This window comes from Heterodontus francisci, chromosome 4, assembly GCF_036365525.1.
Source record: "Heterodontus francisci isolate sHetFra1 chromosome 4, sHetFra1.hap1, whole genome shotgun sequence".
NCBI lineage: Eukaryota > Metazoa > Chordata > Chondrichthyes > Heterodontiformes > Heterodontidae > Heterodontus > Heterodontus francisci.
In genome coordinates this window covers 51171121-51190045 of record NC_090374.1, presented here as the reverse complement: position 1 = coordinate 51190045, position 18925 = coordinate 51171121, and the positions used below count along the sequence as shown (strand labels likewise).

At 44.2% G+C, this 18925-nt stretch overlaps 1 protein-coding gene across 2 annotated transcripts in view; it reads left to right on the top strand.

The window, feature by feature from the left end:
• Positions 1-18925, top strand: part of polk (polymerase (DNA directed) kappa) — a 102380-nt gene that overhangs the window by 46842 nt on the left and 36613 nt on the right. For both annotated transcript variants that reach the window (XM_068029502.1, XM_068029501.1), the window contains one exon: positions 3005-3136. In XM_068029502.1, coding sequence (XP_067885603.1) covers positions 3005-3136 — 132 coding nt within the window. The remainder of the gene's footprint in view (positions 1-3004; positions 3137-18925) is intronic.

Sequence of the window (18925 nt, the reverse complement as noted above, 5' to 3'; positions counted from 1 at the left end):
GCATGACTTGCCAATTTTTATACTCTATGCCCCGACCGATGAAGGTAAGCATGCCGTATGCCTTCTTGACTACCTTATGCACCAGCGTTGCCACTTTCTGTGACCTGTGGACCTGTACGTCCAAATCTCTCTGCCTGTCAATACTCCTAAGGGTTCTGCCACTTACTGTATACTTTCCAGCTGTATTAGATCTTCCAAAATGCATTACCTCACATTTGTCCGGATTAAACTCCATCTGCCATTTCTCCGCCCAAGTCTCCAACCGATCTATATCCTGCTGTATCCTCTGACAATCCTCATCACTAACCGCAACTCCACCAACCTTTATGTCGTCCGCAAACTTACTAATCAGACCAGCTACATTTTCCTCCAAATCATTTATATATACTACAAACTGCAAAGGTCCCAGCACTGATCCCTGTGGAACACTACTAGTCACAGCCCTCCATTCAGAAAAGCACCCTTCCACTGCTACCTCCTGTCTTCTATGACCGAGCCAGTTCTGTATCCATCTTGCCAGCTCACCTCTGATCCCGTGTGACTTCACCTTTTGCACCAGTCTGCCATGCGGGACCTTGTCAAAGGCTTTACTAAAGTCCATATAGACAACATCCACTGCACTTCCTTCATCAATCATCTTAGTATCTTCCTCAAAAAACTCAATCAAGTTAGTGAGACACGACCTCCCCTTCACAAAACTATGCTGCCTCTCGCTAATAAGTTCATTTGTTTCCAAATGGGAGTAAATCCTGTCCCGAAAAATCCTCTCTAATAATTTCCCTACCAGTGACGTAAGGCTCACTGGCCTATAATTTCCTGGATTATCCTTGCTACCCTTCTTAAACAAAGGAACAACATTGGCTATTCTCCAGTCCTCTGGGACCTCACCTGTAGCCAATGAGGATGCAAAGATTTCTGGCAAGGCCCCAGCAATTTCTTCCCTTGCCTCCCTCAGTATTCTGGGGTAGATCCCATCAGGCCCTGGGGACTTATCTACCTTAATGCTTTGCAAGACGCCCAACACCACCTCCTTTTTGATAATGACATGACCCAGACTATCTACACTCCCTTCCCTAGACTCATCATCCACCAAGTCCTTCTCTTTGGTGAGTACTGATGCGAAAGTACTCATTTAGTACCTCGCCCATTTCCTCTGGCTCCACACATAGATTCCCTCCTCTGTCCTTGAGTGGGCCAACCCTTCCCCTGGCTATCCTCTTGCTCTTTATATACGTATAAAAAACCTTGGGATTCTCCTTAATCCTGTTTGCCAATGACTTTTCATGACCCCTTTTAGCCCTCCTGGCTCCTTGTTTAAGTTCCTTCCTACTTTCTTTAAATTCCTCAAGGGCTTCGTCTGTTCCCAGACTTCTAGCCCTTACGAATGCTTCCTTTTTCTTTTTGACTAGGCTCACAATATCCCTCGTTATCCAAGGTTCCCGAAACTTGCCAAACTTATCCTTCTTCCAACATGCTGGTCCTGGATTCTAATCAACTGACGTTTGAAAGACTCCCACATGTCAGATGTTGATTTGCCGCCCCCAATCTAAATTCTTAAGTTCCTGCCTAATATTGTTATAATTAGCCTTCCCCCAATTTAGCACCTTCACCCGAGGACTACTCATCCTGATCCACAAGTACCTTAAAACTTACGGAATTATGGTCACTGTTCCCGAAATGCTCCCCTACTGAGACTTCGACCACTTGGTTGGGCTCATTCCCCAATACCAGGTCCAGTACGGCCCCTTCCCTAGTTGGACTATCTACATAATGTTTCAAGAAGCTGTCCTGGATGCTCCTTTCACATTCTGCCCCATCCAAGCCCCTAGCCCTTAGTGAGTCCCAGTCAATATAGGGGAAGTTAAAATCACCCACCACTACAACCCTGTTACCTTTACATCTTTCCAAAATCTGTCTACATATCTGCTCCTCTCCCTATCATAATTAGGATAAGATTAATCCCCAAGAATGGGTGGGTTTGGGTCGGGCTGAGAAAATTTAAAAGATATCTTGCTGTTAATTTCAGCAACACATCTGGGAAGCCCTTACTACCGGATTTCCCATCCGAAAATCCTCCCGCTGCCAGCTTTGTTCACGGCTCCCAGTAAATATCGAGGCCTCACTGTGAGAAAATTTCCATACATAAATGGGAAACCTATTTCATCCTTAGAAAACATTTTTAAACTGTTTTGAGTGCCCATCTCGCTCACCCAAGAATAAGTCTCTAAAAATAACATTTATAACATAACAAACAAAAAAATTTAATATTTCTGGGAAAAAATAACACAAAACTTATCCATCCATTCATCTAATACCTCCAACAGTGTTCCCATTCTTGGGCCGGCTTTTCTGTTCTGATTCCAGAGTTTTAATCATTGAGCTGGTCTTTGGGTCTAAAGTTTCCTGTGCCATCGTGAAAGGAATGGAAGGGAAAGGCCTTGCATTTATATAGTACCTTCCACCTCAGCACACCCTAACGCACATCACAGCCAATAAAGTATTTTTCAAGTTTAGTCACGATTGTAATATAGGGAAATGGGCAGCCGCCATTTGCACACAATGTCCCACAACCAGCAACACAAGAATTGACCTGAGTATTCACTGCTGCTATATTTGCCTCTCAGTGACACTGCTCACATGAAGGGGATGGTATCCAGGCTTCCACAAATGTGCAGTTATGAAGTTCTCCTGACCAATGCATATTTGCAATCATTGTACCTGGGCTACTTATGAGCAGTGCCACAGGGATCTGGTATTTTGAATATTTTTAATTAAATGCTTTTGGTCTTTCAGATACAACTGTATTCACTAAATATATTTCAAATATATCTTCAGTTCAGCAGTTCCAAATGTTGCAAAAGTTAACTTGATCGCATGCTGATTATGGAAATATGAACTTTGTTTTTTGAAGATTTTTATTGAAGTTATTAATTCTTGTAGATAGTTTTTGTAGTTTTCCTTAAGAGTGTTTTTTTTCCTAATGCAATAACATTTATTCTTTCAGTCAACATCAAATTATCATGCCCGGAAATATGGAGTACGTGCAGCTATGCCTGGGTTTATTGCTAAGAAGCTGTGTCCAAATTTGATTATCATTCCAACAAATTTTGATAAGTATCGAGCAGTAAGCAAGGAGGTAAGTCTTATATTCTGATTATTATTCCATTATTTTGTTTACTGCTTCTTTATCCTTCTAAATTTGTCTTCTGTTTCCTTTCAGTAATGTTCCTGTGATTGTTTCCTTGCTTTATGCTATTTTCCTATCATTTAAGTTCACTAATTTTACTTAGCCTTTTCTTTATTATTCTCATGCACTAAAGTTTCCCGCAGTTTTTTAAATTCTTTATGACATTTATTTCTCTTGCTGTTAATGCTTTGTTTATTACCTCTGAGTTAATGTTCCAAAGAGCAAGATCCCCTTTTCAACCAATTCTTAGTTCTTTTTTAATGTAGCTTTCTAGGATTTCCTTCCTCCTGGTATGCCTTGCAATGCTATCCTGTTGAAAACTCCTCTCTTTAACCTGTCTTCACCCCCACGCACTCGAGGCTGCTCTCTAATGGCTTATATTTAAAAGAGAGTGAAACACCTCAAGCTCTCCTTGACAACAGGGTAGATAAATGAGGTACCTAGTGATGTATTAAGTCATAGTTAGCAAAAAGAAAGTGAAAGAAAAGGTTGGGAAATTGAGGGGTGAGAGGAAGGAGTTCTGTAATAAAATCATTATGTGTTTTCACCATCAAAGGGGTAAATTTCAACCACAAAGATTAACTGACAATGGTTTCTGTCAATTTCCATGAACAGTTCTCCAATTCAAAGCAATACTACCTTTAACCAAGGTTGATGAAGATGAGATGAAGTCAATTTCAGATGAGGAGGGCTTATATTTTAACTAATATAGTTTTGGATAAAAATCTGCAGGTGAAATATGAATGGAAATAATTACAGTAACAGATCTTCATTTTCTTGGCTGGGAAGCTAGAATGCTTCCAGAATTAATGCCAAATTTGTAACATTTGTGCTTTATTGAGTTAATTGTTTTCTTCCCTCCAGAGTAAGAAGGAAATTAGTGTGACTGGTAATTTATGCATATCTGTTTCTTGGACCGTGTGAAGCAGAATGCAGACTGGTTTCAATTTCACTTTGAAGAGCTGGAACCTGCCATAGCCGCTAAGCGCATTGCACTGTTGAACTGCAAGAAAGCCCCCAGCGAGTTAACATCTGTAGCACTTAAAGCAGCCAGAAGCGCTGCGCAAATGATTACTGGCAACACCTATGCAGTCGTATTCAGCTGGCCTCCAACACTGGAAACATCAGAGGAATGTATGATGGCATTAAGAGAGCTTTTGAGCCAACCATCAGGAAGATCGCCCCCCTCAAGTCTAAATCAGGGGACATGATCACTGACCAACGCAAGCAAATAGACCGCTGGGTGGAGCACTACCTAGAACTGTACTCCAGGGAAAATGTCACTGAGACTGCCCTCAATGCAGCCCAGTTTCTGCCAGTCATGGATGAGCTGGACAAACAGCCAACAAAATCGGAACTCAGTGATGCCATTGATTCTCTAGCCAATGGAAAAGCCCCCGGGAAAGACGGCATTACCCCTGAAGTAATCAAGAGTGCCAAGCCTGCTATACTTTCAGCACTCCACAACCTGCTTTGCCTGTGCTGGGATGAGGGAGCAGTACCACAGGACATGCGCGATGCCAATATCATCACCCTCTATAAGAACAAGGGTGACCGCGGTGACTGCAACAACTACCGTGGAATCTCCCTGTTCAGCATAGTGGGGAAAGTCTTTGCTCGAGCTGTTTTAAACAGGCTGCAGAAGCTGGCTGAGCGTGTCTACCCTGAGGCACAGTGTGGCTTTCGAGCAGAGAGATCCACCATTGACATGCTGTTCTCCCTTCGCCAGCTACAGGAGAAATGCTGTGAACAACAGATGCCCCTCTACGTTGCTTTCATTGATCTCACCAAAGCCTTTGATCTCGTCAGCAGACGTGGTTTCTTCAGACTAGTGGCAAAGATTGAATGTCCACCAAAGCTCCTAAGTATCATCACCTCATTCCATGACAATATGAAAGGCACAATTCAGCATAGCAGCGCCTCATCAGACCCCTTTCCTATCCTGAGTGGCGTGAAACAGGGCTGTGTTCTCGCACCTACACTGTTAGGGATCTTCTCCCTGCTGCTCTCACATGCGTTCAAGTCTTCAGAAGAAGGAATTTTCCTCCATACAAGATCAGATAGTAGGTTGTTCAACCTTGCCCGTCTAAGAGCGAAGACCAAAGTACGGAAGGTCCTCATCAGGGAACTCCTCTTTGCTGATGATGCTGCATTAACATCCCACACAGAAAAGTGTCTGCAGAGACTCATCGACAGGATTGTGGCTGCCTGCAACGAATTTGGCCTAACCATCAACCTCACGAAAACGAACGTCATGGGACAGGACGTCAGAATTGCTCAATCCATCAATATCGGCGACCACGCTCTGGAAGTGGTTCAAGAGTTTACCTACCTAGGCTCAACTATCACCAGTAACCTGTCTCTCGATGCAGGAATCAACAAGCGCATGGGAAAGGCTTCCACTGCTATGTCCAAACTGGCCAAGAGAGTGTGGGAAAATGGCGCACTGACATGGAACACAAAAGTCCAAGTGTATCAAGCCTGTGTCCTCAGTACCTTGCTCTACGGCAGCGAGGCCTGGACAATGTATGTCAGCCATGAGCGACGTCTCAATTCATTCCATCTTCGCTGTTTAGATTAGATTAGAGATACAGCACTGAAACAGGCCCTTCGGCCCACCGAGTCTGTGCCGAACATCAACCACCCATTTATACTAATCCTACACTAATCCCCTATTCTTACCAAACATCCCCACCTGTCCCTATATTTCCCTACCACCTACCTATACTAGTGACAATTTATAATGGCCAATTTACCTATCAACCTGCAAGTCTTTTGGCTTGTGGGAGCTGTCTCCGGAGAATCCTTGGCATCAGGTGACAGGACCGTATCTCCAACGCAGAAGTCCTCAAGGCAGCCATCATTCCCAGCATATACACCCTAGGGTGCTCAAGATGGCTTGGCCATGTGAGCCACATGGAAGATGGCAGGATGCCCAAGGACACATTGTACAGTGAGCTCGTCATTGGTATCAGACCCACCGGCCATCGATGCCTTCGCTTTAAAGACGTCTGCAAACGCGACATGAAGTCCTGTGACATTGATCACAAGTCCTGGGAGTCAGTTGCCAGTGATCACCAGAGCTGGTGGACAGCCATAAAGGTGGGGCTAAAGTGTGGCGAGTTGAAGAGACTTAGCAGTTGGCAGGAAAAAAGACAGAAGCGCAAGGAGAGAGCCAACTGTGTAACAGCCCCGACAACCAATTTTATCTGCAGCTCCTGTGGAAGAGTCTGTCACTCTACAATTGACCTTTATAGCCACTCCAGACGCTGCTTCACAAACCACTGACCACCTCAAGGCGCTTACCCATTGTCTCTCGAGACAAGGAGGCCAAAGAAGAAGAAGAGGCGGGTGGCCCCAATTGATAAATAGTTTTTTGGAATAGTGTGATTTTTTTTTTCTCTCAGAGCCAAAAATCAACTATGGTCAAAAAGGTTGATAACTGGATTTCAGGCCTCTGCTCATGTTATTCTGAACTAGCTGTAAAAAGTGTGTAAAAATTGAGTCATAGTCTGCTTCCATGGAAATAGTTCTGAAGTTTGACCAGGTTGCTCTCAGTTCAGCCTATTTATACTCGTGGCAGATTCTGCAACACTGGATTAACTTTGTAATTAATTTTGGTTCATAAATATAGAAATACTTCTTCTATGGTGTAATAAGTACATGTTTATTAGTACGGGGCTGATTTTTTTTGGACAGTGTAACAGCTTATAAATAGAGTTGTTTCTTGGATTCTGACTGGTGAATGTTAATAAACAGAAAGCTGTTATAAATAGGGTCATTCAGAATCTGGTTTTAATCTTATAGCATAATTTACTTTGATACTAAAACTCACGTCAAAGAAAAATTATTGTGCTATGTGCTAAAAATGAACCTTTGCACCAAATATTAGTTTGGTTAGTTTAATCAACGGGGTGTGCTGGGGAATAACAGCTACAAGTAGAAGTCTGTGCTGAAACAAAGGCCCAGATTTTGCGGAAGCGGGGCATCTTGTGATATGTCCTGTCAGCTAGACTTTTCTCTCATCCTTCAGCTCACGAATTGAAGGAAGTGTGAGCTGATGTGAGCTGGGATCTTGGTTCTGCCAATAATTTTACAAAGATTTTTGAGAATGTCGATTGTGTTCTGAGTCAGTGGGGCACTAAAACATTTGCATGTTACCTCAATGCCATGTAATAGGGAGTTGCTTGAACCTTGCTCTTCTGTAATAGCAGACCAGAATGCATAGATACTGGACTAACCTAGGGTTCATGCGCTGCTAAATTGCACTCGGACCCCACATAATGCTAATGTTACTTGGCATCACTACTAGAGAAATAAAATTTGGCCCAAAACCTGTTACAACTCATGGTATGGAAGCAAATCCGAAGTATACCTCCATTATTTCTGTAGCAATTACTGCATTTGAAACATGAGAGACTTATTGTACAAGAGTGAATGCATGCACTGCTTTGAATCTAGCACTTAGTGCGACATTCGTTATGTTGTTGACTTAGTGTGCAGTGTACATTGTGATTCAGTCAGTGGTTGGTGTTTGTGTGGGTGGAGGAGAAGGGAGGGGTCAAAATCACAGGTTCGTGAATCTCACGGGACCTCACCAGTGTTTAAGGATGCTGCAAAGATATCTGTTAAGGCCCCAGCTATTTCCTCTCTTGCTTCCCTCAGTAACCTGGGATAGATCCCATCCGGACCTGGGGACTTGTCCACCTTAATGCTTTTTAGAATACCCAACACTTCCTCCCTCCTTATGCCGACTTGACCTAGAGTAATCAAACATCTGCCCCTAACCTCAACATCCGTCATGTCCCTCTCCTCGGTGAATACCGATGCAAAGTACTCGTTTAGAATCTCACCCATTTTCTCTGACTTCACGCATAACTTTCCTCCTTTGTCCTTGCAGAAGTGTGTTGGATTTTGATTGAAGACAATCCTCATTCTCTTGCGCGGAGATTTCAGTTTCACCATCTGCTATTGAGTGGCCACCCTGGGTCCCCGTCAGCTCCAGTGTTTCCTCCTCAGCTGTCAAGAGAGTCCGTATGTCTGGAATTCCTCCGCCAGTCCTTGAGGTCTCCCTATTGTTATGGGCCCGCTTGTCCTGCAAGTGGAAAGAGCGAGAGAACAGTTCTGCTGGTGGCAGCCACTTGTCCCCTGTTGGGGTTTCCTATATGGCTCCTCCCTGTGTACACTCTCAGGGGAGGTAATGGGAGGGAGCTTTGTGAGATAGTGGCCTGTGACTGAGGTGCAGCCATGCATCTGGCAGGATGCAGTGATGCCTAACCTCCTTTGCTAGAGCCTTTGTGGTGTCTCCCTCACTATGTCGCACTGCCTGCCATGTAGCCACATGCAAGCCCCAAAGCACTCACTTTGGCAGAATGAAGGAGGTCGTTGATTCTCTTCCTGCGCATGATTGGGGTTGTGGAGGGGGGGGGTGGGAGGTGGGGGACGGGGGTGACCCCTTGGCTCCTCTACAATCTCCATCCAGGCTTGCTTAGTCAGGGGGGAGGATCTTTTGCCATCCCTGGGGAAGAGGACCTCTCACCTTTCTCTTGCAGCCTGGAGGAGAATCTCCAAGTACATGGGACCACCCTATGTCTTGCCTCCACCATACTGCAGCATCCTTCTCCGGTGGTGGTGGTGGAGTTTGGGGGAGTCCAGGAGTCATTCCAACACGGTTTCAGGAGTGAATAGCAAACAGCAAATGACTCAAAGGCAGCAATGAAAGCAAGGCTGGCAGGGCTTTAAATATGGCACCAGCACCTGCTCCGGAGTCATCTGACACCACAGTCAGCGCCACGAAGCCTATCTCCGTCGCATAATTGGACGGGCCTTGTGCCTCCATCGTGATAATTGGGCGCCCGCCATGTGATTGCAGTGACCCACTGCACATGTGATGAGTGGTGACGGCGACCACTTTGGGCTCTGCCCTCAGAACCCGCAATGGGTTAACTAAATTCAGCCCCATATATCTGATCATGGACAGAACATCTCTAACAATGGTTTCTCTTCCCAAGCTGTCACCTAGCGATGGCCCAAGGATCCTTTGTTAGCTCCAATCTCTCCCAATTACAAGTAGCTTCATGCCGATATCTACTGCAGACATGGAATTAGTTTCCACATGTACGTCAGTCACCCAGCTTTGCCTCTCTCTCCACCACCTCTCTCAGTAAATCCATTGCACCTGTATTCTATTCTTGGATCAGCCACTATTTCGTCCAACATTGGCAAGACCAAAGCTATTGTCTTCGGCCTCCATCACAAACTCCTCACCCCCGCCAGCGACTTTATCCCCCTCACTCTTGTGCTAAACAAGACAGTTATCGTATTCCACCCTGAGCTGAACTACAACCCTCTAACCTCTCCATCACAAAGACTTCCTCCTTCTACCTTCACAATATTGCTTGTCTCTACCCCTACCTCAGCTCATCTGCCGCTGAAACCCTCGGGATGCTTTTGTCACCTCCAAACTCAATTATGACAATGCTGCCCTGGCTGCCCTCCCATCCTTCACCCTTCATAAACTTCAGCACATCTGAGATGCTGCTATCCGCATCCTAACTCGCAACATGTCCTGCTCACCCATCACTCCTGTCCTTATTTTCGTTGACTTCCAGTCTCCTAACCTGATTGAAGAGATGCAAACAGGGATTTTCAGGAGAGATGCAATAACATTGCAGAACTTTGGAGAGGAAAGGGAGAATGGTGATTAAGTAGCAGTTTGCAAAGTGATTTTTTTTAAAGCTGGGTGATTTTTTTTAAAAGGGTGGGGATATTGCCTGAATAAAGGAACTTCATTCGCAATGTCACAAGCATAGAAGCCAGGAAGGGAGTTTAGGCAGTGAACAGTTTTGTGGAAATGGGGTCAAGTTAGCAGCAAGCAGAAAATTAAATCCAATTTTAAAAAAAATTTGAAAATCTTTGTAAAAATCTTATTTGAATATATCACATAAAATTCTCATCCCTCTATGGCCTCGCCACTTCCCCATCTCTGGAACCTCCTTGAGTATAACAAACCCTTCACTCCTGGAACCTCTGACTCCAGTTTTTTGTCCAACTCCCCTTCCCTGTTTTGTTATTGGTGGCTGTATCTTCAGTCACCTTGGCTCTAGGTTGTGGAATTCCCTCGCTAAACCCTTCTGCTTCTCCACCTCCCTCTCCTTTAAGACCTGCTTAAAAGCCCACCTTTTTGACCAAGCTTTTGCCTACTTCTCCTAACATCTCTCTCTTTGTCTCAATGCCTGTTTTTTGATTTCATCTTTGTGAACTGCTTTGGGATGTTCTTTTATGTCAAAGGAATTATACAAATGCAAGTCATTTTTAGCAATATAAAATGATTCACAGGCAATCAGAAGGTAGTTTTCTGACATTCTGTGTCATTTAGTATTTTATGCTTATTTTTATGGATTATTTTACTAGGATTCATGTTTTCCCTGGTTTGGACAATTAATACTATTATGCTTAGCTGTCTTAGAGTAAAGCATTCTTTGAACCTTCAAAGAAGGTTTTTTAGTTGTATGTTTTCAGGCAGTGATCTACCTGAATTATGACTAAACATTTGAAGTCTCGGAAATTGCAGATGAACCATAATTCAGACTTCCAAATGTAAACTTTTGTCTTCAGATACTGTAGTACTGTGAGCTATTCCTTAAAGTGCAATTCTATTACTTTGTGTTTTAAGAGTTTATCAGTAATGTTGTAATGTGGAATGCCCAAGGACTTCTGATAGTATCTTAATCTTCTTGTCACTGCATTCCTGTACATACGAACAAACAAATTAGGAGCAGGAGTAGGCCACTTGCCCCCTCAAGCCTGCTCCGCCATTCAATAATAATATATATAAAAGAAAAATACTGCGGATGCTGGAAATCTGAAATAAAAACAAGAAATGCTGGAAATACTCAGCAGGTCTGGCAGCATCTGTGGAGAGAGAAGCAGAGTTAACGTTTCAGGTCAGTGACCCTTCTTCAGAACTTCCATTCAATAAGTTCATGGCTGAACTGATTACTCCACATTCCTGCCTACCCCCGATAACTTCTCAGTCCATTGCTTATCAAGAATCTATCTACCTCTGCCATAAAAATATTTAAAGACTCTGCTTCCACCACCTGTTGAGGAAGAGAATTCCAAAGACTCACGACCCTCTGAGAAAAAAAAATTTCTCCTCATCTCTGTCTTAAATGGGCGATCCCTTATTTTTAAATAGTGACCCCCCCTACTTCTAGATTCTCCCACAAGAGGAAACATTCTTTCCACATCCACCCTGTCAAGAGCCATCATTATCTTATATGTTGCAATCAAGAGAAGAGTCTTCCAAACTCCAGCAGATACAAGCCTAGCCTGTCCAACCTTTCCTTATAAGACAACCCGCCCAATCCAGGTATTAGCCTAGTAAACATTCTCTGTACTGCTTCCAATGCATTTACATCTTTCCTTAAATAAGGAGACCAATACTGTACACAGTACTCCAGATGTAGTCTCACCGATGCCCTGTATGACTGAAGCATAACCTCCCTACTTTTGTATTCAATTCCCCTCGCAATAAATGATAACATTCTTTTAGCTTTCCTATTTAGTTGCTGTACCTGCATACTAACCTTATGCGATTCATGCACTGGGACACCCAGACCCCTCTGCATCTTAGAGCTCTGCAATCTCTCACCATTTAGATAATATGCTTTTTTATTTTTCCTGCCAAGATGGACAATTTTACATTTTCCTACATTATACTCCATTTGCCAGATCTTTGCCCACTCACTTAACCTATCTATATCCCTTTGTAGCCTTTTTATGGCCTCTTTACAACCTACTTTCCTACCTATCTTTGTGTCATCAGCAAATTTAGCAACCATACCTTCGGTCCATTCATTTATATAAATAGGAAAAAGTTGAGGCCCTAGCACAGATCCCTGTGGCACACCACTCGTTGCATCTTGCCAACCAGAAAATGACCCATTAATGCCTACTCTCTGTTTCCTGTTAGCTAGCCAAACTTCTGTCCATGCCAAAATGTTACCCCCTACACCATTTATTTTACGCAATAACCTTTGATGTGGCACCTTATCAAACGCCTTCTGGAAATCTGAGTACAGTACATCCACCCTTTATTCACAGCACATGTTACTTCCTCCAAGAACTCCAATAAATTGGTTACACATGATTTCCCTTTCACAAAACCATGTTGACTCTGCCTTATTACCTTGAACTTTTCTAAGTGCTCTGCTACAACGTCTTTCATAATAGCTTCTAATATCTTTCCTATGACAGATGTCTGGCCTGTAGTTTCCTGCTTTCTGTCTCCTTTTTTGAATAAAGGAGTTGCATTCGCTATTTCCCAATCCAATGTAACTTTCTCCGAATCTAGGGAATTTTGGAAAATTAAAACCAACGCATCAACTATCTCACTAGCCACTTCTTTTAACACCCTAGGATGAGTCCATCAAGGCCCGGGGTCTTGTCAGCCCGCAGCTTCAACAATTTACTCAGTACCACTTCCCTGGTGATTGTAATTTTCTTGAGTTCCTCCCTCCCTTCGATTTCTTAACTGACAGTTAATTCTGGCATGTTAGTTGTATCCTCTATAGTCAAGACCAATGCAAAATACCTGTTCAGTTCATCTGCCGTCTCCTTATTTTCCCTTATTAATTTCCCAGACTCACTTTCTATCGTACTAACGCTCACTTTGTTAACTCTTCTTTTTAAAATATCTATAGAATCTCTTACTATCTGTCTTTATATTTCTAGCTAGCTTTCTCTCATACTCTAATTTTTCCCTCCTTATTAATGTTTTAGTCATTCTTTGCTGTTTTTTATATTCTGTCCAATCTTCTGACTTGCCATCTATGCATAATTATATGCTTTTTCTTTAAGTTTGATACTATCTCTAAGTTTTTTAGTTGACCACAGATGGTGGATCCTTCCCTTGGAATTTTTCTTTCTAGTTGGAGTGTATCTATTCTGTGCATTCTGAAATATCCCCTTAAATGTCTGCCACTGCATTTCTATTGACCTACCTCTTAACCTAATTTGCCAGTTTACTTTAGCTAGCTCTGCTTTCATGCCCTCATAATTGCCCTTATTTAAGTTTAAAATAGTAGCATTGGACCCACTCTTCTCTCCCTCAAACTGAATGTAAAATTCAAGCATATTATGATCGCTGCTCCTAGGGGCGCCTTCACTATGAGTTCATTAATTAATCCTGTTTCTTTGCAGAATACCAGGTCTAGTATAGCCTGCTCTCTGGTTGGCTCCAGAACATGCTGTTCCAAGAAACTATCCCAAAAACATTCTATGAACTCCTCATCTAGGCTACCTTTCCCAATCTGATTTTTCCAGTCTATATGTAGATTAAATTCCCCCATGGTTATTGTGGTACTTTTCTGACAAGCTCCCATTTCTTCCTTTATACCCTGTCCTACCGTGTGGTTACTGTTAGGTGGTCAGTACATCACTCCCACAAGTGACTTCTTGCCTTCTACATCCTGGTTTCCTGAACTTAGGTCACCTCTCTCTATTGTGCTAATACCATCATTAATTAACAGAGCCACCCCTCCACTTTTTTCTCGCTTCCTGTCCTTCCTAAATGTCATGTACACTTCAATATTCAGGTCCCAATATATGTCATCCTGCAGCCATGTCTCTGTAATGGCTATCAGATCGTATTTATTTATTTCTATTTGCGCTATCAGTTCGTGTGTTTTTCTTTTTGAATGTCATGTGCATTCAGATAGAGAGCCTTTAGTTTTGTCCTTTTATTATTTTTGTAACTTCTAGCCTTATCTGTTGATTTACTCTTAGATTTGTGTACTCTATTCCTTCCTGTCACAGTCTGATTATCATTTCCCATATTAATAACTTACTGTATTGCCTTGTCTTTCCTCTTTAATTTACACATCTTCCCAAATTTGATCCCTTGCCATTAGGTTAAAACCCTTTCTACTTCCCTAGTTATGCGGCTCGCTAGAACACCAGCCGCAGCACGGTTCAGGTGTAGACTGTCCCAACGGTACAGCCCACACTTTCCCCAGTACTGGTGCCAGTTCCCAACGAACCAGAACCCACTTCTACCCCATCAGCCACACATTTATTTCTCCAATCTTGTTTGCCCTTTGCCAATTTGCACGAGGCTCAGATAATAATCCAGAGATTATTACCTTTGAAGTTTTTTGCTTCTTAATTTGGTACCGAGCTCCTCATACTGGCTATGCAGAACCTCTTTCCTTGTTCTGCCTATGTCGTTGGCACCTACATGGACCATGACGACTGGATCCACCCACTCCCACTGTAAGTTCCTCTCCAGCCCTGAGTAGATGTCCCGAAGCCTGGCACCAGGCAGGCAACACAGCCGTCTGGACGCTTGCTCTTTGCTGCAAAGAACCGTGTCGGTCCCCCTCTCTTTACTGTCCGCCACTAGTACTACTACATTCCTTTTTGCTCCCCTCACTTGAATGGCTTCCTGTACCACGGTACCAAGGTCAGTTTGCTGATCCACCCTGCAGCCCCTACTCTCATCCAAAGAAGCTGAAAGAACCTCAGTCTTGTTGGATAATAGCAAAGGCTGAGGCTCCTGCACTCCTGCCCTCTAGGTACCCTTATCTACCTCACCTGCAGCCACACTCTCCTGTCCCTGACCACTGACCAAATCAGAAGACCCTATCCTAAGGGGTGTGACTGCCTCCTGGTACAAAGTGTCCAGGTAACTTTGCTCCTCCCTGATGCGTCACAGTGTCTGCAGCTTGGCTTCCAGCTCAATGACTCTGAGCCGAAGCTCCTCGAGCCGCAAACAATAACTGCAAACATGTTTTCCCTGGATCACACTGGCATCCAGGAGCTCCCACATGCTGCAGCTGTGACACATCACCTGTCCTGCAATCTTTAATGTGCGATTATTAACTACCTAATTATTTTATTCAATTATTTATTTTATTTTCCTTTTTTATATATTTTATTAATCTTACAACCAGTTCCTGTACTATTTTAAACCTTAGGAATAGAATAGACCTAACCACTTGCCAGATACTCAACAAGCAGCTAGCTTCTGCGCCAACCAATCACCTACCTGCTTCCCTGTAATGTCACACTTGATTTTCTCCGAACGCGCTTGTTCCACTGCACCAAATAGGATAGAGGATACCCTCTCCCTGCACTCGGTGCTGTGTTTACAGTGAATCCTCTCCCTGCACTCGGCACTGTGTTTACAGTGAACCCCCTCCCCGCACTCGGTGATGTGTTTACAGTGAATCCTCTCCCCGCACTCACGGCTGTGTTTACAGTGAACCTTCTCCCCGCACTCGGCACTGTGTTTACAGTGAACCCCCTCCCCACAGTCGCCGCTGTTTTTACAGTGAAGCCTCTCCCCACATTCTGTGCTGTGTTTACAGTGAAGCCTGTCCCCGCACTCGGCGCTGTGTTTACAGTGGACCCTCTCCCCGCACTCTGCGCTGTGTTTACAGTGGACCCTCTCCCCGCACTCGCCGCTGTTTTTACAGTGAAGCCTCTCCCCGCACTCGCTGGTTTACAGTGAACCCTCTCCCCGCACTTGGCGCTGTGTTTACAGCGAAGCCTCTCCCCACACTCTGTGCTGTGTTTACAGTGAATCCTCTCCCCGCACTCGCGGCTGTGTTTACAGTGAACCCGCACTCGCGGCTGTGTTTACAGTGAACCCTCTCCCCGCACTCGCGGCTGTGTTTACAGTGAACCCTCTCCCCGCACTCGCGGCTGTGTTTACAGTGAAGCCTCTCCCCGCACTCGGCGCTGTGTTTACAATGAAGCCTCTCCCTGCCCTCCCCGCACTCTGTGCTGTGTTTACAGTGAAGCCTCTCCCCGCACCCGGCGCTGTGTTTACAGTGAACCCTCTCCCCGCACTTGGCGCTGTGTTTACAGTGGACCCTCTCCCCGCACTTGGCGCTGTGTTTACAGTGGACCCTCTCCCCGCACTCGCCACTGTTTTTACAGTGAAGCCTCTCCCCGCACTCGGCGCTGTGTTTACAATGAAGCCTCTCCCTGCACTCGCTGCTGTGTTTACAGTGAAGCCCCTCCCCGCACTCTGTGCTATGTTTACAGTGAACCCTCTCCCCACATTCTGCACTGTGTTTACAGTGGGCCCTCTCCCCGCATTCGGCGCTTTGTTTACAGTGAAGCCTCTCCCCGACTCGCCTATGTGTTTCAATGCTCTCGGCGCTCTTTTTGAGCTCGCTGCTTGTCCTCTCTCAGCACTGTGTTTACAGATTCCTGTATAATATAAATTGGACATGTGTGGACAATGACTATCTATACTGCAATGTGACCCTCGTGTCCAGTAACCATGATGAGAAACTATCAGCTGGAACAAGCTATTTAATTGAGTGGAAACTTTATCAGATGTAATCCAGCTCAACATTAACGACACTTAAAAAAAAACCTCTTGATCTGTTCAGTCTTGAAAGCCTCTCCCTCTCAGAGTGGATTCATGATTTGCAATGGTGTTCACATATTAGTTGAAGATTCTCATCTTTTTAATAATGTGCACAACAGAGGCAATACAATGCAACATAATGTGTGCCTCGTGCACTATAAATATATGACAGAGGTATCTTCTGGACTACACATGGTAAAGGTTTGTATTACTCATTAGGTATTCTGATTGTACTTCATTCTGCTCACGACAACACAATATAGCAATTTAATGCAATTAAGTGACTATTAATTTTTGTAATATTGTATGGTATTTTTTCCTTTAGTCTGTTTCTTTCTGCATGTCAGTACAGTGTGGATCAAGCATCCATTGCTATTTTCTGTAGAGTTACTGTACTGTATATTTCACTATACCCTTGTTTCTGCAATGTCACGAAGTTAACTTCCAAAAGGTGTTTAATACAGTGCCACACAACAGACTTGTGAGCAAAGTTATAGCTGATGGAATAAAAGGGACAGTAGCAACATGGATATGGAATATGCTGAGTGACAGGAAACAAAGAGTAGTGGTTAATGGATGTTTTCAGGCTGAAGGAAGGCTTGTAGTGGAGTTCCCCAGGGACCCTTGCTTTTCCTGATATATATTAACGACCAAGACCTTTGTGTACAGGGCACAATTTCAAAGTTTGCTGATGATACGAAACTTGGAAGCATTGTGAACTGTGAGGAGGATAGTGTAGAACTTCAAAAGGACATGGACAAGTTGGTGAAATAGGCAGATAAGTGGCAGATGAAATTCAATGTGGAGAAATGTGAAGTGATTCATTTTGGTAGGAAGAACATGGAGAGACAATATAAAATAATGGGCACAATTCTAAAGGGGGTGCAGGAGCAAAGGGACCTGGGTGTACATATCACTCTACGTGTAATCAAGAAATGGCTGAAGGCACTGGATACTGCAAAGGCTAAGTATCCTGATAATCCAGCAATAGTACTGAAGACCTGTGCTCCAGAAATAGCTATGCTGCTAACCAAGCTTTTCCAGTACAGTTACAACACTGGCATCTATCCAGCAATGTGGAAGATTGTCCAAGTATATCCTGTCCACAAAAAGCAGGACAAATCCAACCCAGCCAACTACTGCCCTATCGGTCTACAATCGACCATCAGCAAAGTGATGGAAAGGGTCGTCAACAGTGCTATCAAGCAGCACTTGCTCAGCAATAACCTGCTCACTGCTGCTCAAGTTTGGGTTCTGTCAAGGCCACTCTGCTCCTGACCTTGATCCAAACATGGGCAAAAGAGCTGAATTCCAGAGGTGAGGTGAGAGTGACTGCCCTTGACCTCAAGGCAGCATTTGACTGAGTATGGTATAAAGGAGCCCTAGCAAAACTGGAGTCAATGGGAATCAGGGGCAAAACTCTTAGTTGGTTGGAGTCATAACTAGCACAAAAGAAGATGGTTGTGGTTGTTGAAGATGAATCATCTCAGTCCCAGGACATCACTGCAGGAGTTCCTCAGGGTAGTGTCTTAGGCTCAACCATCTTCAGCTGCTTCACCAATGACCTTCCCTCCATCATTAAGTCAGAAGTGGGGATGTTCACTGATGGTTGCACAATGTTCAGTACCATTCGTGACTCCTCAGATACTGAATCAGCCCATGTCCAGAGGCAGCAAGACCTGGACAACATTTAGGCTTGGGTTGATAAGTAGCAAGTAGCATTTGCGCTGCACAAGTGCCAGGCAATGACCATCTTAAACAAGAGAGAATCTAACCATCTCCCCTGGACTTTCAATGGCTTTACCATCTGTGAACCCCCCACTATCAACATCCTGGGGTTTACCATTGACCAGAAACTGAACTGGACCAGCCACATAAATACTGTGGCTACAAGAGCAGGTCAGAGGCGAGGAATTCTGCAGCAAATAACTGATCTCCTCTCTCCCCAGTGCCTGTCTACCTTCTACAAGGCACAAGTCAGGAGTGTGATGGAATACTCTCCACTTGTCTGGATGAGTGCAGCTCCAACAACACTCAAGACACTCGACCCCATCCAGGACAAAGCAGCCTGCTTGATTGACACCCCATCCGCCACCTTCAACATTCACTCCCTTCACCACCAACGCACAGTAGCAGCAGTGTGTACCATCTACAAGATGCACTGCAGCATCTCATCAAAGTTCCTTCGACAGCACCTTCCAAACCCACGACCTCTACTACCTAGAAGCACGGGGGCAGCAGATGCGTGAGAACACCATCACCTGCAAGTTCCCCTCCAAGTCACAGATCATCCTGACTTGGAACTATATCACTGTTCCTTCACTATCGCTGGGTCAAAATCTTGGAGCTCC